Source organism: Anser brachyrhynchus, assembly GCF_964034855.1.
Source record: "Anser brachyrhynchus genome assembly, chromosome: 3".
NCBI classification, from domain to species: Eukaryota; Metazoa; Chordata; class Aves; order Anseriformes; family Anatidae; genus Anser; species Anser brachyrhynchus.
The window spans coordinates 123,167,971-123,193,381 of NC_137696.1; the positions used below are offsets into that span (position 1 = coordinate 123,167,971).

At 46.6% G+C, this 25,411-nt stretch overlaps 1 protein-coding gene across 2 annotated transcripts; it reads right to left on the reverse strand.

The window, feature by feature from the left end:
- Window positions 1-2,095: 2,095 nt before the first annotated feature.
- Window positions 2,096-24,903, reverse strand: MTMR9 (myotubularin related protein 9). 2 transcript variants are annotated; one of them, XM_080585722.1, is made up of 10 exons: window positions 24,541-24,903; window positions 21,847-21,955; window positions 21,018-21,143; window positions 15,239-15,412; window positions 13,326-13,543; window positions 11,881-12,042; window positions 9,598-9,739; window positions 8,780-9,000; window positions 6,704-6,855; window positions 2,096-5,978 (listed from the first exon to the last, which is right to left on the reverse strand). In XM_080585722.1, exons 1-10 carry the CDS (start codon window positions 24,723-24,725, stop codon window positions 5,815-5,817), a joined length of 1,653 nt encoding a protein of 550 aa, XP_080441848.1. In that variant the 5' UTR covers window positions 24,726-24,903; the 3' UTR covers window positions 2,096-5,814. The 2 variants fall into 2 exon arrangements, with proteins under 2 accessions (XP_080441848.1, XP_080441849.1); XM_080585723.1 differs by lacking the exon at window positions 24,541-24,903 and adding an exon at window positions 22,091-22,235.
- Between the last annotated feature and the right edge of the window lie 508 nt (window positions 24,904-25,411).

Here is a 25,411-nt window from a genome sequence, read left to right on the forward strand (position 1 = left end):
CAGCCACTTTAGAATTAGTTCAAAAAAGGGCTGAGCGCCTTTTTTTCCTCCCCAAAATAATCACAAGCTACACCTTGAAACTATTACCCCGTATGGTACTGCCACATATCACCCTGCGCCTAGTGCAGCGGGTCTCTGATTTGGTCCAGGGAAAATCCTGGATTTGTGCCTGTCCAGGACAGCTCGCAGCTTCTGAGCTTTGGGAGTAACCCCTCCTTTAGCCTGACCTGTAGTATTAGAGCAATCCAAATCCACCAGCAACGCTCTTGCACCAGAACATCGAAGTATCAGCCTCTCCAGCTGCGGAAGACAAACGCCACAGGCTTGTCCCTACATTTATGCAGCAGGAGCAACCGTGAGCAGCCAAGCAGAGTCCAGCGTCGTGCAGTCACGCTCAGGGCACGGTGGTGGCTCCTCCTCCTCGTTTTCTTCCACTGCTTGGGGAAAATTGGTGGCACGGAAGAGAGCCCTGTAATGGCACTAAACAAAAACAGTTGGATTTTTTTAAAAAATAAACGCCTATGGCACAATCTGCTGACTTTCAGCTTCCTCAACATCTACTCATGCCACAATACACACAAGATGCTGGGATTTGGATGCTGCACGATCATCGCTAGCCAGGGGAGCTCAGAATTGAAGAGGCGAGCTCACACACAGCCCTTCCGCAGGGGTTAAGAGGCTTGCCTGCTGGTCTGCTGCTTCTGCTGGGGGAATGCACTCACCTTTCTGCTGCCTACCTCGGTGAACAGGTTAGAAAGGGGTGAGGTGGGACACATCAGATGCCAAATGACACAAAGATGTACTCACCTGCAGCCCTGCGCTCAGCTCCGGGCCCGGCACCAGGAGGACGTGGAGCTGCTGGAGCGGGCTCAGAGGAGGCCCCGAGGATGAGCAGAGGCTGGAGCCCCTCTGCTCTGGAGCCAGGCTGAGGGAGCTGGGGGTGTTGGGCCTGGGGAGGAGAAGGCTCCGGGGAGACCTCCCAGCGGCCTGCCCGGGCCTGAGGGGCTGCAGGAGGGCTGGGGAGGGACTCTGTGTCAGGGGTAGGGACAGGGCAAGGGGGGCGGCTTTAAACTGAAAGAGGGGAGCTTTAGATTAGATACTAGGAAGAAATCCTTCCCTCAGAGGACCTGGCTCAGGCTGCTCCAAGGAGCTGTGGGTGCCCCATCCCTGGCAGTGCCCAAGGCCAGGCTGGATGGGGCTGGGGGCAGGTGGACTTTAAGGACTGGGAATGGAGGCTTGAAAAAGCCAGGCTGGAAGTGACACGACTCTCAGACTGAGAAGAACATATCTCAATCTTCACTGCTCCTTCCCATCAAATATTTTGCACGCTGAACCAAAGCACTGCTTGCACGCAGACTGTACGAGCTAAAGGAACCCATCACAGGTGCTGGGAACACACGAAGCCTTCAGCACCCTTCGCTGTGTAACCATCAGGGACCGCACGAGCCGCAGGGCAGCAGAGCGCTCATCTGCTGAAAAACCCAAGGCCACACGCATTCTTCACCTCCCAAACAAGCGGCAGAGACCACCAATGTTGCCCCAGGGAGACAGCGCACTGACCTACTGGCCTGGAGAGATCTCCTCCATGGGTCACAGACTCTATTTCTCAAGAAATTGCCTTTTTGCCCCCCTTTCCCTGGCACATAAAATAACCTCCCACACACCCCCTTAAAACAGTAGGTAACAGAGCCCCAGCTCTCCTCACGAACTCCTTGCTGGGTTTTAGGGTCCTGACCCCTCTCCCTTTAAGGAGATCTGCCAGCCTTACTTTAGAGGATCTAATACAAGCTAAAAATCATAGCTAATTAATTTGCTTATTCTTCATGTGCAGGGCTGGCGTCAAAGGGCCAAGACCATGGAAGCAGAGCTCTGCAAACTGTGCAGAGAGTCGGGGTCTCAACCTTTTCAGGCAGCCCTGCAGCACAAATTCCTTTTCTACCACCACAGCCCATGTTGAGCTGTAGGAGAAAAAGCACATGAGCTGGAAAAAAAAAAAAAAAAGCTTCGGGCAAGTGTTTACACCCAAGTCACACACACCCCCAACGGAAAGTGAAGGCAGTACTAATAAAGAAGATTCACCACTGTAATTAAAGAATTTTAGAGTCTTCAAGGTTTTAATTTGAACAGACAAGTCTACTATGTTCTCAACATATCTACAGCAAAGTTTACAGCCACTTTGTATCTGGTTTTCTCCCCTCAAATGGCTAAGCGATTTCAGCCATTATAATTTCTTCTCCATTTTTACTTTTTTTTTGTTTGTTTGTTTTGCAATATATTCAATACCACAGCAGCTAGGATTCTGTACACATACAGCATACGTCTAACAATAGCACGAAACTCCCAGCCCTGTTACTCATTTGAAAATGAGGATCAATGCAGCAGCCAAGTCCAATGAACAATCCCAGATGTTTGGACAGAAGTGCGCTCACCACTTAGATTTGTACGAGTTAACAGCTACGTAGCACACATCACGCAGTGCTATCCAGTGTCACAGTTACAAAAGGAGTGCTAGTACGGACGCCTTCCCCCGCAGAGGAACCTGCACAACGCCTTCCAAGGCTTGAGCGAAGCAGACGGACGCCGATACGCTGTACAGTGCAATTTAAGTTACATCGTATGCAACGTGGACAACAGTGCGCTTAACCGGGTCGCCACATTCAGGAGTTAGATCGATACAATCAGAATATTGAAGGTACACATTCCCTTTGTGTTCGTGAAAGCTGTGCAAGTTAGTTCTTTTTCCCTTTTTTTTGGGGGGGGGGGGTAAATGGCAGCGTCCCCGCGTCGGCTGACCCCAGAGCTTGGAGAAGGGGCCCCTCGATGTCCAGCTTATTACGCGGAGAGCTACGTGCAAAAGAGTTGACACGGGCATCTCGGCAGCAGCGTCACGCTGCCGAGCCAGAGCTGGGCACTGCCACAGCGCTCAGGGCTCAGGAAGACACGGGTGACTGCAAGCAGCGTGTCACTGACTGCACGGGGCGAGTGCAGCGGGCTAACAAGAAGCAAGCTGATCAAAATAAGTGAATAAATATGGTGGACGCACGGGTAAGCAAAGAAGGGGCGCTGCTCCACCGCGTGTTACCAGTGGTCACTAGACTCGAACCTGGAAAACTCTGGGAACGAAAAGGCAAACAGACCCTGCGAGTGGCCTGCCGCAGGTCTGAGAACCGTCTTCTCCCAAGAGAGGACTCCCAGAAGAGATCTCGTCTCAACTCCACCTCACACAACACCCTGCAGGACTGAAACATGGCACAGAGGTGACTGTTTGCGGGTTAACTCAGCCCTCCAGCTCCTGCTGCTCGCTGTGAACACAAGGCGATGCGTGGCAGAGCAATCAGGGGGTGGGACAAACTGCTGTCGCTGCTCAGGATGACACTAGGGAATCCTCGTTAGGGTCCACACCGCCACGAAGCCAGGGTGCACGCACTGCACTTGGGTGCGGACCCAGTCCTGAAACCAAGTCGAGGATGAAATGCCAGCTCGGAGAGAATTTTCTGCCTTTCGTTAGCTGTCACAACTGGTTACCCATTTTCCTCAGATGCCTGCAGTTTCCACGAGACCAGAGCAGGCAGGCAATTGGATCAAAAAAAAAAAAACCCTCTTTGCTTCTCTATTATTTAGCTCAATATATAATTATTATGTTAGAAAATTGCATAACCTTTAAGTGTGTTTTATGTATAGTCTATTATGGGGAAAATAGTCCCTTCTGAACCCTTCTCATCTGACTAGTGATCATGTATTTTAGATGTACAGGAATGGCAGAAATTGGGAATTGGATGGGAGCACAACATCCAGGCAGGTGCAGAGCACGCAGCCGTAATCTTAAAGGGAGAGCAGTAACGTTCTGGGCTTTCATTTGCAATACACCCAGAAGGCAGCTCCAAAATCTGGAGCTTGGAGGCGGAAGGAAGGCATGGCCAACTTGCATCTCTACCGTCACGCAGTAAAGATCACCAGCTACCCTGAGAAGCGTTCCCTATGCCAGCCTCGATTTAGTTGTTCTCGCTATGTAAGAAGAAACTGGTAGAAATTGGTATTACAGCCGTTTTTCTTTTGTTTGTTTTGTTTGTTTGTTTTTCTGAAGCGAGACGGCTTTAGGACTAAGTTTAGGCTAGTCAAAAAAATAAATAAGGAAATAAGGACTGGAACAAAAGGCATTAAAAGGGAGTGCCTGAAAATCGCTATCACAAATAGTCTTCTTGGTTACGGAACACTTTTAAAAATATTTTTAGTGGCTATACGTATTTTGCAGAAGACTACTCTCCAGATACTTCCAAGACAACTACAGATCCTGTTGTCATATCTGTCTTTATGTAAAGTGGCTTTTAGGTAAAGGCAGCTTCATTCCAAAACACCAAAGAAATTACTTGGAAGTTCAACACTTTTGAGAGAGATCAAGATTGACCTAACACAGCTCCACTTGTTTCAGCCCAGTCAGGCTGACAGCAAACAACTTTTAATAACAATTCCAGCCACACGCACTGTTTTAATTCAAGCCATGTGCAGCTACCAACGGAATCAAGCTGAACAAACGCTGAGATGAGTTAACATGCCAGACCATTCCTACCCGCCTTTCTGAAGGAGGAAAAAAATCTCCAGCAAAAATCCACAAACTTTATAACAAAGCAGACTGCAGTCACAGAAACAAGTAACCACAAAATACAAAGCTACCTGGAAAAGTTCTCTCTAGCATCTTTAGGCAGTTTTAGCATCTGCAAGCGATTTACACTGTGAGCATTTCTGTAGTGTGACAGCCTTCCAGTCTGCAGCAGCAACCTGGGATGTTAGATCACGTTAACTCCCAACTCCTGCTTTTGATGTTTCTAAGAGCGTGAGAGGTAAAAAAAAAGCACTGAATGGAGTAAAAATATTTTGATGAGCTGTAGATTAAGTGCTGCTCGTGCACCCTGGCAATGCCGTGAGCCTGTTCAAATGTACAGGAACAGCCAGTGCAGTCAGAAGCTTCAAGAGGGCAGTAGTTCAAAAAGGACAGCTCCAAATCACTGCTTTGCTTAGCAAATGAACACCTCCGCCAACCACTTAACCTTTGTGTTTTCCAGGTAGAATAAAAAAAAAGTTTGTTATTCCTTAGGAGGTATTTGTCCACGAGGGACAATTCCACCTGAAGGTCATGGCTTAAACATTAGCAGCAGAATCCCTACCTCGGTCCCGTATTGCACTGAATTTCTTACTCCGGTTTGGTATTTAACCTACGGCTCCCAAGCCACAAAAAAAACAAAAAAACAAAAAAAAACCCACAAAAACAAGTGTTAGATATGAAGGCTACAGAAAGCATCATATAGACTGGTTGAGCTTGTAGTTAGATTATACCATTACCTAGGAAACTAAAGAACTAAGCTGCCTTACCTACTCTTGGGGAGAAAAGGTGCCTTCAGGCAGAATGCCTTTCCCTACCTACACAGAACTTCGTCATTTAATCCTGCAAAGAGTGTTTAGAGAGCTGAGGGAAATAAAGTCCAAAGTAAGTCTGAAACACCCCATCTCTTGGCCCATCCTGGTCATCCATACAGTTGGGTGGAGGTAAGAGTTCCAGCTTATAATGACACCGTACACAACTTAGAGACAGAAAAGCTGCCAAGAGAAAGGACACTGTGCCCACTTGTGTGTATCTTCTGTAAACAAAAAAAATCCCTCCCGAAAAGCAGGGAGGTACATAGTGTGAAGTGAAGGTTTCAGCAGCGGGAGGGCAGGGGCAGCTGTACCAGAGGACTTTGCAATACATGCACTTTCCACGTTTAGTCTTTAATGTAAAGGGAACTGGAAAAGAAAGACCTGAGGCAAAGCCCTGCGAGCTCACAGGTTCTCCTGCATCCTGTCATCCGTTTCCAGCTCTGCCAGCTGCCTCCTCAACGCGTTAACCTTTGCCTGAAGTTCCCTGTTGTATTTTATGATGTTGAGCATTTCTTCCTGGGCTTCATCGAGGAATTTGGAAGGCCGGTTCCACCGAAGGAAGACACCTGAAAGCCCAGAGACGGAAAGAGTCAGGAAGAATTTTTGTTACAGCAGGGGACTGCTATTCATATTCCATTGCTCTCAAGTAATGTGCACACAACGTATACATTTTTTTTCTTAAAAACAGAAATCTCCCCTAAACAGCACTTGGCAATACTGAACCTCCCTTGAGTTCACCATTCTATTAAGCAAGGTTAAAAAATAAAAGCATTTTTTTTTGCCTTCCTTTTTTTTCCTCATATACTGACCAAGACCAACCCATATTTAGTCTCTAGCTTGCCATGACTGCCTGCCGACTACGCTGCAGTTAACTTTTTAGCAGACGTGGAATGGAGGAAGTTTCCGCAGCAGAAAATCTACTGCACAAAGTACTCACCTGCTGGTCAGGAGAAAGGGAAGTCTTGTTTATACAGAACAAAAACCTGAGGCTTGCAGATGTAGATTTGGCTACAGCACTGCAGAAATACTGTGCTAAAAAGTTAAGTGATACGAGGAAGGCTTGGTACGATCCCGAGCAAAAAACAGCATGTTGCCAAACGTGAGGAGAAGCCATTATGCTTCTGGGGATGCTACATGCCAGAAATGTTTTGGAATAGATTTCAAAAGGAGTGAGATCACCACCAGCTGAGACAGACTAAGCACGGAGCAGAGACAACAGGAGTGGACGCAAGCTTTGCGAGTAGCCACAAGACACGCGGTGCCTGTAACAGAAAAAGGAAGGCTGGCTTACCTTCCCAGAGCTGCAGGCTCTGCGGGGCAACAGAGGGCCAGATGACAAGGCTGTTGGCCTCAAAAAGAGGGTTCTTGAATTTGCCCAGCTCTTCAGACCGGTTCACCCAGGACCACAGGGACATGGTCTTCTGTTGCAGCTTCAGCTTAGACCTGGGAAACCCAGAGGACCAAATTAGCTTCCGTTTTTCTACTATTAAGACTCATTTTGTCAGAAATACACAGGTTAGACTGCCACAGGCTCTCCTACGTGCTACCAGCCAAGACAAACCAAGGGTGAACATTCCCGCTAATCCTTTCTGTACCACTCCTCAACAAAGCATGGGGGTGGTGGAAACCTAAAGCAGTTTACTCAGCATTGTCTTTCAAAGAAGAGATGAGGAAATAACATTTACAACTTGGGTGGGAGTTAGTTGCCTTCTTGTCCAGGTGAAGAATCGGTCACCTCCCCAAAAAGGTTGGCCTGCCAGGTTTTAGAACGGGATTTAATCCTTCTGTTAAGTCAGTATCAGTGCTAGGATTGTGCAATGGGGACGTTCCATTGGGTCCCTCTGGTGGCAGGAAGCATCAGAGCATAGAAAAGTCCATGTTCCTAGGCCAAACCCACCTCCCAGAGCTAAACAGGGGTCTCTGTGCCCTAGATTGTGGCAAACCTCATTCTGACTGAGCTGCCAGCCGGGTGCGAGATTCCCATGAATACTTCAGGCAGAACAAGCTTAACATTAGACTTCAAAACATTTCCTGCTCACAGCCGGACATTCAAATGTGACAGGCAGGTTATTACACGTAACATTCAACATTCGTTCAGATTTCCTTGCACTAGTTTTACATCTGATATAGCTTTGCAGTCTGACCAGTTGAGCAGAAAACACGAGAGTCTCTTCTAAAAGCAAAGGTTACTTTAAGGGCAGAGAGGTTTATAGGAAGACTGAAACTGTCTTTTTGTATTATCAGCTCTATTTTTTCCTTCTACTCCTTCAGTGGTCTTCAGTTTAGCAGCAGACCAACAGATACGGTTTTACTGGAGTCAGAAGACCTGAGAACAGAAGTGCCTAAGATTAAAACAGGAATTCAAACCTCTGGCAGCTGCCAACTGTCTTGGGAGGCTCCTGTCCTCCTGGACTCCAGAATTCCCCCACTGGTACAGCACAGCATCCAAAAGGGACTAGAGTTCAGAAGCTAAGTCTGCTCAAGTGCCTTAAAGGCCACAAGCAAGCTCAGCAAGAGGCCTAACACTACCTGGCAAGGCAGACTCCAGCAGAACACATCTCAGCTGCTTCCTTTAAAAAAAAATAAGCACAAGTGCACCCATCTGAGTGTTCACAGCATGCGCTCAACACAGTAAAATCACATTTCTCTAAGGCACAGGTTATGGCTAAAGGGGTTTGGGGTCCTTCTGCTGAAGTTTTACTATGGTGCAGCCAAAAAAAAACCCAACCTAACTAAAATGCTCACAGCCAAACGAGCCTAACTTTTGCCAAAGTGTGGGAAAGATCCTTGTGAGAGAATCTCTTCCGTGTTTCTCCACCTCCAGCAGTTAAAGGATGATATAAAAAGCAAATCCTTCCTTTCCCGAGGGTGCTGGGACCAGCAGGCTATAAAGTCACATCCCTGCCTAGCAGCTAAGAGCCAAACTTCGCAGCTTTGGCCCGTGCCTGCCTTGACCTTCTCCTCCAGGCCGACGTTGACAAGCTTGCTTTGCGCAGCTAAAGCTTGCATCACTGTTGAACTCTCGCCATTTATTTCTCCCCAGAAAGCGCTTCTGTGTAAGGGATTATATAAGAAAAGGTGGAGAATGTTCAAGGCCACACAGGGAAACAGAAAAGACAACCTAAAGGTAGTAGCTTGGACTTGGAGAAGGCAAATTCCCCCTGACAAAGCCACAAATTCCTTTATTCACAATGTCCCGATTGTAAAAGGGAAAAATCCACTGCCATTGCCACAGATCACAGAACTGCAAGAACCTCACCTGCATTAAGGAAGACCACACAATCACCTTTTTCAAGCCTATAAACTTCTTTTTCTTGCCAGATACAGCCTGATATTTACAAGGTTCAAAGGAAGCATCCTCACCCACCTTTCGTTTTCGTTGTTTCCCAGGAAAGTCCCGAACTGCGAAGCGTAAGCGTGTTCAAAGAGCATAATAAGGAATTGTTCGTTGAATTCAAAAGAGCAAGGGAACTGACGCAGGATTTGCCACACACAGTCCAAAAAGAGGAGAAACACTGGGGCCTCCCACTTCTGCTTTGTGTTCGAGTAGGCTGACTGGGCACAGCGCAGCTGAAAAGGATGGCCAGCCTAGAAATCAGAGAGAGCGTCACACAAAGCACAGGGATGTGAATACATACAGCAAGGATTTCAGAGCCAGTTCTGTCCATGCAACTACTCTACTACCGTTATTTAATATATTATTATTAGCTACAACTGTAGCTTCATCAAACATCCAGTGATAAATTGCTAGTGAGCATGGACAAAAAAGGCATGGGAAAAAAAAAGGCATCTCTGCCTTTTTTTGGCTCTGTAGCTGCCACTGTATTTGATCAGAGGATTTTATCAAGAGCAAACTAGCGTAGGGGCACCAAAGGACCAGTCCGAGGACATTAGCTGCAACAGCACAGAGCAGAATTAAAATTTTGTGTTTCTAGTATTCTAAAGAGACGTTCACCTTGGGCACACAAGAGGCAGTTCCCTCAAACTGAAGAATTAAGGTGAGAGATACAAGCCCCGTGGAACGCCAGAGGTACAAATGACTCAGTAATAATGGTGCTCCTTCGGACAAGGGCTGCTCACACGAAGCAGGGCTGCAACAAGGCCCGACTTGTTTGCTGCCTCTCAGGCCATTTCTCAACACAAGTGGGAACAGAACAGATTGCCATTCTATCCCCGAGTACTCACCTGCAGCCACTCCCTCACGACGAGAGCCTCAAAGCCACGTATGGTCCTGCACCTTGGATCCAAGATAATCTGTGCCAGAGAAGTCACCTGGAGTGTCGAATCCGTTCCTTCAGTCCCATGAACCAGCACGGACGCACCTTCCCTGCGAGAAAGGTGGAACGGAGTAACAGTATGAATGAGCACAACACATCCCATGGACTTGCACATCCCGTGGACGTCAGCATCGCAACAGTCTGATGAGATTCTTGCTTACACCCGGGCTTAACTACACTTACACCTTCACTGGGGTTTACTGTAAGCAAAGCCAATGAGCCAGTGCAGGAGAAAGAAGAGGCAGAGCTTGGTGTCCAGAAAGGAAGATGAATTGCTTGCGCTGAGCAAGGAAGCTTGTCTAAGAGCCAAGCACAAAGGCTTCTCAACTTACCATCCGCACAAGTGAAGCAGCAGAACAACGTGAGGGGCAGCCTGAGGTGGGACAGTCTGGGGCAGGAAGGTTTTTGCACATTGTTGGGGACCCACACGCTGTCACTCCCCACACCCTAGTCGCCACTAAGACAAATGATTTCCTCTCCTCTTCTTCCATCCTAGGCTGTATTTGGATACGCTCTCCAAATTTAATTTAAGTACTACTCAATTAAGGACAGGATGGTATTGAATTGCATTTATAACCCTTACTCCTCCCATACGTTGACCCAATGCCTCACTTCTGCCACCATCCTTACACCTAGCAAGGACATTAACTGCAGGCTGGATTTATTTCTGTGCAGAGACCCAAGCTAATCAGCACAGCACGGGTAAAACAGATCAATCCACCACGCTGCAGACATTACCTGCGTTTTGAATTGAAAAACAGAACAAAAAAATCTGTACCTTAAACATTGCAACATCTTTGTCTACAGTCCTATGTCTAAAATAAACCCAGTGCCTCTACAGCATAGATAATCTTTATATACTCTCTTCCTCCCCCAGGCAGTGGCAGAGGCCCCTTAACTGCAAAACTTCACTGCCAAGCCTATGTGCTCCCCAAGCGGCGTGTGCCAGGAACACTTTTCACCTTTCTGGCCCCAGAATTTAAGACACAACAGAGGCCACAGAGACACAACACACCCCAGCCACTCCTGCCCTGGGGCCAATGTAACTGAACCGCTCTCATCAACTCAGCCCTAACCAGCAGGCTCTGAGCGAGGCAGGCCAGGCAGCAGGTCCGAGCTGGCGTGTCCTAACTCCAGGTAAACAGAAAAAGCAAAGAGGAGGTTAAAGATGACAAAACTGCCTACTCTCCCAGCAAGCCAGACAAGTTTCATCACCGATCTTTCCCCTTGTGTACAAGGGGAAAGAGTTACAGATAAAACTATTGATCAAGAGCAATCATTTCCTGGCACAGTCTGTAACTAAGCAGACGCTGTCAGTGCTTTTAAAAAGCACAGCAGCTCATATTTTAATGCAGTAATGCTGTTTTACCAATGAGACTGCATTTCATCTTGTTTGTGTAACCGATTTCCTGACTGTTACAGAAAGCTTAAGGTTCCCTGAGCTTTGAGAAGGGCCTTCCCCTTTCAGAGCCACGAAAAGACCATCGCATTTAGACCCCTGCATTGGGTTTTTACAAACCCTGGCACCTGACCATTGGCTTTCGCTCTCCAGCCTGAGATATGAAGAGATTTTGAGGACACGCTAGTGAAATCAGCAGGATTTAGTAAGTGTCAGGTTAAAAGAGGTCACAAACACTTATAAGGGATGAGCAAGACGGCTCAGATAGGACTAAAGAGATAAGAATTTTGAGAGCAAAAAGCATTGGACCAATTCCTGGGGAAAACAAAGAAATGCCATCGGTTTAGTCTCTGGAAGTGAAGTGGGGTACTGGAAACTTTCAGCTGAAAAAAAAACAAACAACTCAACAACCCAACTTTTTATTAATACTGTTGTCACTTTGCTAGGCTACCACACAGTATTTTAGATGGGCACATTCTCACCTAAACCTTCAGTAAAGCAAACTAAATTAGAGGGGCTGAATCAGATGTAGGAACAGATGTCACCTAGATTATCTAATATCTATTCCCAGTCAGTGTTTCCTCCCTCAGGCTTGTACTCAAGAGCGCAAATACGACGGAACATTCCTTAACCACGCTGATGAAATAGCATCTTGCATAGGTGCAAGCAAGCTAGTTCATGGTGCCAATTACTAATGGTCTAAATGCCACCTAAAGAAAACAGAGTATTTAACGATTAAAACTGTGACCAGTGAATGAGAAAATTAGCTTTTTTTTTTGAAAAAAGCTTTACCTGTCAATGCACTGAGCAGCTAGACAAGCTGCTGTTAGTATCTCCTTGATGTGAGTCAGCCAGTTGGAAGCTTCCAGCTTACTGAGCCAGCGGTCCATGTTGTGTGACTGGTCGTTACAAGCTTCCACAAGTTTGATGAGGCTTTCCTGCAGAATATTAAACCTTCGGGAAGAGCAAAATATTGTTGAAAACATCAGCAGGACCACAGCAACCACGGCGACACACAAAAACATTCTGATCTCAAAATTCAGCACTAAGACTTGTGTGCATTTACATCACAAGTACGAGCCCCCAGATGTTGTACCTCGTTAACTCTACAAGCCTGCTTTCAGTGGGAATCCCAAACCGTGGCTAAGCGCCAGCAGAACACCACTCGTTGGTTACAAGCAGCTTCTCCACTTTCAAAACAAATTGCTCCATGAGGTGTTACAACAGTGCAGCCTTTTCCTTCTCTTACCAGAGCTCTGTGCGTGCTCAGCCGTATGAACACCATACATGTAAAGCGTGTTTCAGGAGCCTTACTGCCATCACCAAGTACAAGCGTTACTGCAGTCCCGCATGGGCACTAGCAAACATCTGCCAGGCTCCAAGTGCTGCTTTGTTCTTTCTACTGCACGGCAAGTTTTAACCTGTAGAGCTGCAACCCCGCTGTAACACAGAAAACTTTAAACTAGGCTCAATTTCACTACACAGAGCCACGCCAAGTTTGGCTACATTCTGAAGAATGTAAGAAAGATGTAGCGGGAGGAAGGACAAATTTTCACTTTTACAGTTGTTGCAGTATGTCCTCAAGCCCTGCAGGGCTGGCGTTCTGCACACAGCTGGTACAACAGCTGCTTCTCTGGTCCTGTTTCATACTATGCCTTCCAGGGGCACCGAAGTACTGCTGGATCAAATGCCGCTTTAACACCACTGATTCCACTGTGCACTCAGGTGTAATAATGGGTGCAGCTAGTAGACTAGATCTCAAAAAGCTTAAAAAAACTAGAAGCATGAGCTACACAGAGAGGAATGAATGCGCTTGACGCCTACATCCACCTGCAAAGTAATCAACATGAAGCTCAACTCCACATAATTTTTTATAAGCAAAAACTAGCAGCTCAAAGCAGAGGACAGGAAATTCCTTCTATTAGCTCCTCACGGAAAACAAAAGAGGAACACGGGAAGGCTGGACTGCAGCTAGAGATGGTCAGAAAAATAGGGAGATTGCCAGATATCTGAAACCTGCAGCAGCAGGTTGTTCAGAACAAGGAACTAAACACAGCTTTCCCAAAGGCAAATGTCTTTATCACTCACGCATCCTCACTTTGCAAGAAAGGGACCCTGTTTGACAGTAACCAGGATGCCCGGTCACTTTCTACAGAAGCCAATTACTTTACGGAACTAGCCCTGCCAATGCAACCCTGCAAAGCCTAGCAGACGAGGGCCTGTGTGGTTTCACCCACCTCTCAATACACTTGTGAATCCTCCTCCACTGGGGGTAGTACACTTCTTGTTCAAAGCCCCCTCCTTTGGCCCTGGCCTGCTGCGCTACGTTCAGGGACCTTGTATCGATGATGTAGCCGCGCTTTCCAGGCCGCAGCGTGGCGTTAATCAGCTTCTCGTCTTCTTTACACCGCCTGCCGTTCGTACCCGTTAGAGGCTGGCTACTGCGCATCATGACCTGCGAGGACAAACAACCATCAATTAGGAGACAAAGGCTTGAGACTTGGGGCTCAAGCGATCCGTGGCTTTCAGTCTGGAACAAACTCTGCTTTAAGTTCAATCCACAACATTTAGAGGGTCAAACACACTGATCTAAGCAGCTTGATGCCCAGAAACACCATCCCACATTCCTCTGGTTCTTCCGATAGCTGCTGTTCCCTCTTGCTCTGAACCCTGCAGTTCTTTTCTTCGGTTCTTAAGTGCAATTACTCACAGAGACAGAGTTTATTTAAAAAACAAACAAACTAGAAATCCTTAAGTCGTGCAATCACTTGGCCGGCCACTTTCTAAGTTACAGAGCTGTTCTTTAATTATTCCTGTAGAACCATCTTTGCAAGCCACTGAACTGCCTTCCTGCTGCTGCCTCCTTTATAAACCACCATTTTTAGGATTCTCATTCTGAAGGTCTCTTTCAAATCCATTTTTACAGTATCTTAGTCACTTATATATTAATGATGTCTACTAGGTACAGTTTTACTCAGTGGCTAGGCTAATAAATCCTAATTCAACAGGTTTATTAGTTGAGATTCCTTTGGTAAACACCTTTCAAATGAGAAAGCTATCGCATCCCAACAGCTCCAACAACTAAAACGTGAGGGCAGCCAGTCAGCAGCTCCGGCTGTACTTGAGAACTCAAAGCCAGTAGAGCAACACGACAGACAGCATTACTGCCACGAGTTCAAGCACTGAGCCAAACGCTGCTACACTCCTCACACTTGATACATGCACAATTCAGAGGGATAATTGAACATGTCTTCCTTCAAGAGCTTTCAGTCAAGCAGAAAAAGAGCAGAAAATGCTACTTATGAAGTTGGTGGAGAGCTGATTTTAAAAGCAAGGCAAAAAAAAATTTGAAGGTAGCACACTGCTGGGTCAGATTAGATGTCCTCTAACTCAGGCCTTACAAATCTTGGCAACAGGAGGTGAGAACACTTAAGAGCATTTGACTCAGAAGCGTGCATCGAGGTTGCAAGCTGCCAGCGGAACACCCCAACATCCTTAGAACAAGTTACATCAGCAAGAGATACGGAGAATTACCCAACGATTTCATAAAGTGCATTTCTTAATTACAGCGCATCGGTGCCTCAATTAGATTTTGGCTCGCTGAGAGGCGGCGAAGCCTGCAACAGCAAGAATTTGCTGCTCCTGAAACGTGTTAAGCTGAGAGGCTCGGAGAACAGATTGTTCCGATCACTCCACCGACAGTTACCCGGCAGAAGCAGCGCTGGCTCCGGGCACGCTTGCTGTCATCGTGACTCCGTTGCAGAGGAGCCGGCCCACCACCCAGAGACATGACAATGTGGTTTCTGCCATCCCTGCAGCGTGAAGCCTCTTGGCAGACGAAGCGAGGAAGGGTGCCAACAGTGGCTTTACAGGCTCCCAGCACTAAGAGCAAGATGAGACAAGCTCATGCCACGTACGCGCCCAAACAAGCAGGCTAATAGCTATTTCTAGGATGGAGATTACTCATTCCATCGCCTAGAACCAGTTTCAATGCATACACTTACAAACAAGCTGGAAAATAATGAGTGAACGTCTCATGAACTGCATTAAGTCTAGAGCACAAGCTGTTCTGCTCATTAAGAGAGGCTGACGGGATTTGAGCAGGTTCACGCGCTTCCTTCAGGTACAACCACCAGCCATCCCAACTTACCATCCCGTTCTTCTTATGGTAATAGCTGAGGACTGGGAAACGACCGCCGTAGCGAAACAGTGCGACCTTCCGGAGCGCTTCGTCATCGATGGATTTGGGGACAGTAACAACAGGAGGGTAGGAGGGACAGACAGAGAATTCCTTGTTGACACAGCTTAGACGCCACTCATCTGTCTGAAAGGGAAGAAATTCTAGGCGTTAGGTCAGAAAACAGAGTATTACTGCTAGAGTGAAAGGTAACAGCGAAGAGGAACTTCCATGCTCAGAACAAAGCACGCACACACGGTGATCTGTTCCATTTGCACCACAGGTAAAAGCTCACTTATCACCGAGCGTAACCACTTCTGCTCACCCAGGACTCTGAACCCCCTGTGAGAGCGTAACTACACCGATCAGTCAGATCAAAGGCACAACGCATGCATGTATCACAGACATCAGAAGGTATGCTCCTGCCTAGCCCTTTAGTATCCATTTAGAGGTCTGCTGACCGATCCTCCCACCCCAAATCTCCTGATCTCCGACCACATCTTGTTGCAGCAGCTCCCAGAAGCTCGTTAACCAGCACACAGTCATCTCTTCTGCTGCCTGCAAAACTTTATAAGATGACCCTTTATAAGATGACCCTGGTTCTTGAGGTGAGGGATTTGTTCCACAACAGCTCCCCATTTAGCTCCCATGGTCAGAAACGGGTGGTAGCAGCTTTTCATTATTTCACAAGCACAGAAAACAGCGTGTCTTCAGCACGCACTATAATGCAACTTACTGCATTAGCAGACAACTCAGCTCCAGATGACAAAGCTGCTTGGAGGTTAAAAGTTACGATTTAACATTTCCAGCTTGGTTCTTTCCTGTGGGCTCTGCTTAACGTAAACCACGACAGTTCTTCCTCCAAAAGCACTTCCTGGAACCACGGCAGCGTCTGAGCACCAAGGTGAACTCCCGTTACATCATTTTTCAGCTTCCAGCAGCCAAACATTTGTGAAAGAACCCGCTGAACATCGGCACGCTCCAGCCGGCGGCTGGTGTTTCTGCCAGCGAGCTCAGGCTACCAGATACGCGGGGTCAGACACAAGCCTTGGCTCCACCTCAGGCAAAACCAAAGGTCAACAAGTGGCCTCACTGACGAGAAGCCCTCGCTTACTGAATCCAGCACAGCAGCACCTAAAGCTTGGCAGGAACAGAGCTCGTGGCACTTGGCAGCAGGGTGGTGGCTTTGCTGGGCTGCATCTTTAGTCGTTGTGTCCTTATTCTGTAACTCCTTACGGCCAACCAAAACTGCTGGCAGAAACCCTGGTGGGGAAAGTGACCCAGAAGCCCCTACAGCATGTTTGGATTTTAGCAACAGCGTTAGCCTCTTAAAAATAGAGGCAGAGTGACAGATTTGCCTGTAGAAAGCTCCAGGCAAAAAATTTAAGTGAAATGAAGTCTTTTGAAGAGGAACAGGCAGCTGCTATTAAGGTCTCTTTTTTATATTTAGTTACTAGACAGGACACAAATATAAGAAAGCAAATAAGACCCCAAGTAATTTCTCATATGAGGCGTTTTTGGTATGGACCAGTAAAGACTTCTGCAACTGCAGCATGCAAAAACCTCAAAGATGCTGTAAAAACCTGTGTTCAGAGAAAGCTTCAGCTAGACAAAAAGGCAGGGGAACAAAGCAGGTATCAGAGGAAGCAAGAGAAGAGCATGACAGTTAAGTTATCCAGTAACAGAACACAAATTATAACAAAAATTGATTCAGAAAGCTTGGACACGCGTTAACTGCATGACTCTGATCAGAAAGGTCTCTTCTCCTCTCTCCTTTTTTCTTAAAAAAAAGCCTGCCTGTACCTGGTTATACGAAGCAATCTGCTTGGCTTGCTTGTCCAGTGGAAAAATAAGATTGAACCAGAAATGCTTCTTGCAATGAAGTATCTCCGCCAGACAAACATGATGATCTGATTCACGACATGATTTCATCATCAACAGATGCAATGCAAGGGATGTGGGGCCCAGGATACAGCAAAATTGTCTCTTTTGGCGGCAGCCTAAGAAAAAGATGCTGGAAAGCACACACATGGGTGTTACCATCATCAGGAACAGTGCTCAGCACTGTGTTGAGCAGCCTACCCAGACGGTCTTGCAGCAGCCCTGTTGCAAGCTTATTTCATTATTCAGTAACCTCAAAACGGCCCCTGTGAACGTCTACATTTTACAAGGTAAAGGCTCTCCCAGATGCAGAGTTAAATTGCCTCTGGCAATCGTGTCACAGGCAGAGATGAAACAGTGTCTGGATCACAGACGGGAGGTTGGCCGGTCACAGTTCGTGCTTTTTGTGCCAACAACAATATTTTTACAGCTTTTTGGGGTGCCTGTGTCAAATTACAGTAGATTTCATACGATGGTGTGCAATTTGTCCACAATTTAAGAAGTATGTGTGATACAGGAAACAACTGAAACACCTCACTGTTACCTAAGACGTAGGGAGGGCAGAATCAAAACCTTTTAGTATCCTTTTTGAAAGACTGGCCATCACCGACATCACCAGTACGAGAGGAATAGAAGAGTATCAACCTGATTTATCTCCCACTTTGGTAACTTGACTCACAACCTCCTCTCCTCACCATTTATAACACGAGATAGATGATACCGTTGTGTCAGCCAGTTATAATTTACTGTTACAGGGGAAGGAGGAGAAGGGCAGCAATTAGCCCCGTTCGTCTCCTGTATCAGAGCTACTTGTGCAGAGATCCAGCGAACCTCTGCAGAGCCAGCTTCAGACTGTTAAAGCGTACTCCAACATGAACAGGTGACAGTATAAACCCAACAGAGCAAACGTCTTCGTGGATTTTTCTTGGGGTCTCTCTGCATTTTGGAAAAAATTCTGCCATTACTAACAGGCAGAGTGAGGGATTAGCAATTCAGCTACACGCAGTAGTAGATGCAGACACAGGAAGCAGCACGGATTGCAAGGAAAGAGAGAAGAGGTGGACCTCATCTTCAGACATCAAAAACGTATGCTCCGTGAAGCTCAGAAAGTGCAAAGTTAACATTTACTTCTCTTGGCAAGAGATCTAGAGACCTGAGCTTTAAGGATTCAGGAAAAAAGAATTGCAGTTAAGACTGAAAGTGGCAAAGGATTGCAGGGTGAGCACAAAGGAGGAGAGGACCCAAAAGGAGGAACAAAAAGGTAGTCAGAAGTGTTTTCCTAAACATAGAGCAGGATTAACTTTCTCTTCTTTCTATTTTGCCTGTCCTGGTACTTGTTTAGAGACAGCAATTTTCAAATGTCACTGTACTGGAAAGCTAAAACTACAGTTATTCTTCCTCCGAAGAGCTTGCAGTTGATAGAAAAGTTCATTTTCAACAAAACTGTGTAAAACAACAAGCCTTAGACGACAGTTCGAGAAGCCTTCACAGACCTAGAAGAATCCTGAAAAGCAGTGATGGCAGGCCAGTACCAAGGAATGGACAGAAGGCACCAAGCCCTATAACAGAGAGTGCAGAGACAAGAAGCAAAACAGATGCAGGCAAAGACTGAAGCTTGTCTGATTGCCTGTATTTCACAATTATCTGCTACACTGCAAGCCGAGACCAAAGCCTGAAAATTCACCTGTTTGTAAGAACTCCAGGAGAGAAGACAAACCAGTTGAATTGTCCAGAACCCTCAGCTTTCCTACGCTGGCAACAAAATAAAAAAAATAAAAAGAAGAAATAGGCAAAGAAACCGAGCTCCGTGGCAATGAAATATCTTCACGTTGATTATCCCTTGAGTGTATAAGCTTCCCAGGGCTGTTCCCTTATCTTGAAGAGGAGCGTGAGTTTTCAGCGTTACAGCTCACAGTACCCTGCAACTGTAGAAGTTGGCAGAAAGGAAATTCCTTCATCCTGACCTGTTAGCTTTTCCTCAGCTCCTCAGAAGAAAAAGAAGTATTTTCATTGCATATACTCTAATTCCATTCAGCTACTCGCTGGTTATGCAGGAGCACAGCGAGGAATGCAATTTTCTTTAAAACAAATTTCACCTGACGTACCTGTAGCCAGTCCAGGTCTCATGCACCCAGTGCCTCCAGGAAAAAAAAAACAGCTGGATAAGCAAACGCCATCTATCCTGTGCATTCTCTGCTCCTTTCTTATTTGTCTGTAGTATCTTTGAAGTCTCATCTCACAGTAATTTGGAGGCACAACACAGACAGATGGATGATTTAAGGGAGAGGGAAGTAAGCTTCTGAATTCCACTCATGTGACTTAAGAAAATCCGCCATTTACTTGCTCTGGCCTGTCCCAGAATAAAGTTTAAGTATAGAACAAGAAATGTTTGGTCAACACCATTTTTTTTAAATCTGTTGTTCAGGGAAAGCAAGTCACTTGAGCGTGGTTTTTGTCACCATTTCTTGTAAAAAAAAAAAAGTTACATCTGAAATTCTAGGTTAAAAGCCAAGAATTAATCAACAGCTGTTAGACATGTATGTTTTAAAGGAATAAATCATTAGGTTTTTAATTATAAGGAACAATTCCTGGGAAGGAATATATTCGTATTTCTTACCAGGAATCTATGTTCAGAAAGCCAAGGGATTCACAAATAAGTTATCAGTGCCCTTTTAAAGCCTCTAAAAGACAAAAGTGTAACAATGGATTTTGTTAGCAGCTGCATCTGCGTGATGGTAAATCCCAAAGTCCGCAGTGATCTGATTCCTGAAAACCAGAAAGGTTTTAAACTACACACAGAAAGACATGAACAGAAGAACCATCTCCTGCAAGCTTCCACTGAGCTCTCAGGGATGTCCTGCTGCTGCCCTCAATCCTGCTCCTGCACGATCTCCCCTCTCACCAGAGGGCACGCTTCTGTTTCTTGCCTTTCGATTCTCCCTGAAATGCCTCTGAGCCTGGAAAACATCCGCTGCTTTGCCTCCAAACAGGACAGCACCCTGATCTTAGGTTTGACTCACCCAACTGAATTAAAACAAAAGCTGTGCGGTTAGTTATTAGAAAAGGTCAGGTTTTATTACTTTTGACAGCAGGTGAAGATGGGACATGCATCTAATTATGAGACAAAAATAGAAAGACCCCTAAACTCTTTTGATTTTCTGATTTCATCATGTGAATCTGGCCGAGCTAATCACATTATTCAGTTATTAGTCATAAACAGGAAGTGACAAATCCTGCAGACAAGCCCGGTTGCGTATTTAAAAAAAATAAATCGATGTTCTTTGATGCTGTACTAATGGATGTGGTCTCAGGAACATAAGCGATGCAGCAAGTGCGCATATTTAATGTGGAGGACTTGAAACACAGAGATGCAAACCCAAGGCACTATCAAACCAGGCAGAATCCTGCAAGTATCTGGAAGTGGGCATGCACATTATCATCTTCCTAGAGGGCTATAATTTATATTTCTAAGTTTCTGTTTGTGTTTAAAGACAGCTTTGTTTCAGTTCAGGCGTTGACAAAGATTCGTCCTGCTCCAGATGAAAACTTAACTTGAACAAACCCAGACCAAAGGTCCTGTACTCATTCTTACAACGAGGAAGCATCCCCAAAGGATAAACATTTCCTGCGTTCATATCCTCCCAGGCAGCTTTTACATGAACCTCAAAACTCCATTTCCACCAGGTGAAATATGAGTGCCAAACAGGAATATTTAGCACATGCAGAAATGCCGGACGTTTACAGGGAGCACCAGGAGCACCACTCATTTTTCACCCAGGCATTATCAGCTATTATAACCCACAGAGGATTTCCAACCCAGGCACTGAGTGAAACACTTCAGTGTCTGTGCAAACCTTTAGGTTCAGCTTACCACCGAACTGAGGAGCTCAAACTCTTGCTCAGGCAGATAAGAACGCCAGCCATCTTCAACGACTTCAAACATGGGCCGGTAGAAGAACGGGTACATGAGGGTGACAGAATCCAACGTGGAAAGTGCCTGCAAGGATGACAGAAACAAACAAGTAGTTAAAATTCATTCAAACTGCTGTTTCATTCCTAAAACACACAGAAAGTGGTGTTTTTCTCTAATACTGGTGATGCAAGCTGACATCATCCAAAAGCATGGAACTATTAAGTTTGAAGCACTAAGTTTACCTGCAGGGTAGTTTAACGGTCATAGAGCAGAGCAGCATAAAAAAAAAAAAAGATAACAGACAATTTAACCACAACTGGGGATTTGTCTGCATAGTATCACTTGTGCAGGCTGTGCTATTTAACAGTGCAACAAAGAGTGAGGACGATGCATCCCAAACAGGTATAATTAATGGGATACCTCCTACATCCTGCCACTGAGCTTTAAACTCAGAGTTTGTTAAAAGAGTTGTTAACGCTGCTTGAGACATGTGAAACTTACTTGGTCTGATTTGTTTTCACCTCCTCATGCTCCACCATAATTCTGCTGAGCATCATTTTTCCAAATGCTATTGGGAAATATTTGATTAAGTAGTCTTTTAGCATTTTGTTTGTTTTTAAAATACCCACAAACAACAAATAGAGTTTTAACAACTGAAAGGAGATATCCCGCTATTCACATTCACCTTCCACAACAGCAGTGAGGTCTTCCGTGACTGAGAAGAGCCAAGGCTGAGGTCCGATGAAGGTCTGAGAACCTAAGTGTGATTATCATCATGAATTCTTACCTCAATAGAGCTGGCGATGTTCAGACACTCCTCCATGCCAGGGATATCCAGCTGAATGATTCGCAGATCTTTGCATTTTATAACGATGGTACCCAGCGAGCCCGCAAACCTGCAGCAAGACAGGAAGAAAGAGCCTCTTAGGAACAAGATCTTCTAAGGTCCGGTGAGGTATTAGATCTCTTCCCACAACACATGCCTGTAAGATAAAATTCCATTAGTAGTAATTCATCTGCAACATATATACATAGATATATCTGTTTTGGAAAGATGACAACAGAGAAATATTTGGTATTTTTCAAGTTGTGCTCTGCTTTTCTATTCCACCCTTGTGATGTGGCAGCGAGTGGACGTATTACAAGACAGAGAAGGTTTTCACCCTGGCTTTGCTTTAAAATACGCAAGAGAAAAGGAATGTTTAGTGGTTGTTTTTTTTCACCCCTGATAAGACTGGGAACTTCAGCTGGAAATCAACCCAGAAAAACTATGCTACAGAGCAAACATAGCACACAGACGCCCTCTCCAGTCCTCCTTGCAGATATGAAAAAAGGCCTACATCTGAGCAGATAATGTTTTCTTTACATCAAGTAGCCAGCAGCACTCACAGAAGCGATGCAGATTTTTGTTTGCAGAGCAGTGAACTAAGGAAAAGCAGCTAAGTCTCCTTGCACACCACAGCAGTGCTCACAGCACCGAAGGTGATGCAAGAAACAGGAGCAGGCAAGAAGTGAAGGACCAAGTTCCAGTCCCCTGGGGGACTAAGCAGGGGATAGACCACAGAAAGGAGGGCAGAGCTGCACCAGCTCTAAGAGCAGACCTGTTGCTAAGCTTCGGGTTGCTTCACTTGAGCTACAAACTTGCCTCTAATTTATTTTGAAGTTATTACAGGTGATCTGTGCAAAGAAACGTTAACATTCAGAGCCTATTACAATTTTAGTAACACTGAAGGAAGGAATGGAGGCATTTTGACCCAAAAGCTCTGCACCTCCAGCACAACCAGTCTGTGCATCACACGTGCTCGCTGCAGCACTGTTTCACAGTTCCCCAAACAGCCAGTGTACATCCACCACTGGGGTTACTCCCCCTTTCCCCAATTCCTTCAGCAAAAACTCCACATAGTATCACTAGAAACTGTTTCTCTTCTTATCACATCCTACAGGTCATATTTAAGTTATGAAAAAACTACAAAACATTGATAACAGCTCAATGAGCACCTGATAACTGAGGAAAACACCACTTTTACAGAATTACACTCCTATCATGGACCTGGGAGAAGAGACTTCATGAACCTGATGTAGTAACACAGTTGTTAGGCACTAATACCCTGAAGCGGTGCCAAACTGGAGCTTTTTACGGTCTTTGTTGGTTTAAAGAGCCTTGTTATTCCATCCTCTCCAGCACTGAGAGGAATATAGTCGCCTGTCCTTTTACGCGGAGGAGTTTCATTGCAATTATGCTCACAAAGCTGCTCTCAGGAGGGCGGCATCCACTCTAGGGACCTTTTAGAAACTGGGGCTGGCAATAAGGGCTAACCGAGGGACGTGCAGGCACAGCTAGCTCCGTTATAAATCACGCACCGAGCTAGCAATGCACCACTCCCCAGCATCAAAACTTAAAATACTCCTTTCTCCCTTCATATTAACTTACATTATAAGCTAAAAGAAAAAAGAAGCTTCCCTATAATAATTTTTTAAACTGGAGCCACGGCTGGTTTAGTACAAGCAGCAATGAGGATGTGGCCAAAGCACCCCGATGACTGAGCAGTACCAGACGGGAGCCGATCTCCTTAGGTTTCACCCTGCTCCTGTCCGCACTCAGGCCACAAAGCAACATTTCTCCAACCCTTAGAGAAATCAGAATCACAGGAACCAACTTCATCCATGACCAACAGTTTACCCACTCTGAGGAAGCCTCATATCTGTAACTGCTGCTGCTTCATCTTTCCTGCCTTGTTGTCAGAGAGGAAATGTATCTTCTGGATCGCTTTATGAGGAGAGGAGTTGAGTTTTTAATTAAAAAAAATAAATATATATTATGAACAAACTGCAAAAAGGACCATGCAGCGGACAATGACCAGATGAGAGGGGACTGGCACTCAACAGCTTGAGGGAAGCACGGTGGGGCAGAAGAACACATAAAACTGACAGAAACTATGTTAGGATTTGTCTCTGAAGTTCCTGTAACAAGAGAGGATGCGCAAGACTAAAATGCTATTGGCGTGCTGTAACTAAAATTCAGTTTTACCACACCAGTCCAGTAAGAAGCATGATGCGAAGGGCGTTATTGATTTGTGCAAGCTGCTGGAGGAGTATAGGGATGACACTGCCTAGCAGCTGCACAGTGATGTGGGGCTGAGATAATCCAGATCCTACTCCTGCCGCCAGGTTTGCACAGCAGATCCCTTTGGCAGGACCTCACCTTCCACCTCTGGTGAGCCGTTTTTTTTTAGAACCACGGAATCGTTAAGGTTGGAAAAGCCCTCCAAGATCACCTGCTCCAACCACCCCCCACCACCAATGTCACCACTGAACCATGTCCCTAAGCACCACGTCCAACCTTCCCTTGAACACCCCCAGGGACGGTGACGCCACCACCTCCCTGGGCAACCCGTCCCAACGCCTGGCTGCTCTTCCTGACCAGAAATATCTCCTCGTTTCCCACCTAAACCTCCACCAACGACAGAAACTCGCCCCTCACCTCTTCTCCACGCAGTCGATGTTGGCGTGCAGCAGCCACAGCTCCTCGCCGCGCTCCCTGCGCCGTGACGAGAAGATGAGGTGGTGCCCGGTGAGGCACAGGGTGCCGCGCACCGCCGGGCACCGGGGGCCGTGCAGCACCGCGTTGTCCGCCCGAGGCGTCTTGATCAGCTCCGCGAACTCCATCGCGACCGGGAAGAAGGGAACCGGGAGGGGGAAACCGGGGGGGGGGGGGGGGGGGGGCTCAACGGCCCCGACCCGTTACCGGCCACGAGCCCCCGAGCCCCGAGCCCGCCGACATGGCCGGGCCCCGGCGGAGCCGCGGCGGAAGCGTGTGGGGGACGCAAAATGGCGGACGCTGCCCGGGCGGGGAAGGGAGGGGAGGGTTCGGCGCGCAATGGTGGTTGCTGAGGAAGGTTCCGCGGCATGAATTGTCCGCCCGGGGTGTGTGGGGGATTTGGGGTTGTCCCGGCCACGTTTTGGGACTTCGTTTGGTTATGTTAAATCCTTACCCGCTGTTCTGTTATCCTCTGTTAGCCCGTGTTAAAAGGCTGCACCCCTGCAGGAAGCGGGGCTCCTGCTTTCCTGGCTCTGCCCCTGCACCATAGGGGAAAAGACAACAGGGGAAAAAACAGTAGGGGAAAAGTCAACAGGGGAGATGCAAACACGCTTTGTGCAAAGCCCTGACACTGCTCCTCACCTGGGTGAAACCCCACGACAGCCACCACTGCTGTTCCTGGCTTTCTCCTCAGCACCCCCTTGACAACTTTGGGCAGTGCCCACTTTTCCCTTCCAAACCCAAGTCCCAGCCTGTGTGGTGGTCTGAGGTTTTCTGGTGCCTGTGCCCCCTGTACGTCACCCTGTGCTTCAAT

Excerpts from the sequence above, each read along its gene's own strand:
- MTMR9 (XM_080585722.1), bottom strand. The coding sequence starts at position 24,725 with ATGGAGTTCGCGGAGCTGATCAAGACGCCTCGGGCGGACAACGCGGTG. Across the intron at positions 15,413-21,017 it reads TTGAGCTCCTCAGTTCGGTG|ACAGATGAGTGGCGTCTAAG; the intron begins GTAAGCTGAACC and ends CTTCCCTTTCAG. Across the intron at positions 9,740-11,880 it reads GCTGCTCAGTGCATTGACAG|GGAAGGTGCGTCCGTGCTGG; the intron begins GTAAAGCTTTTT and ends CCTTTCTCGCAG.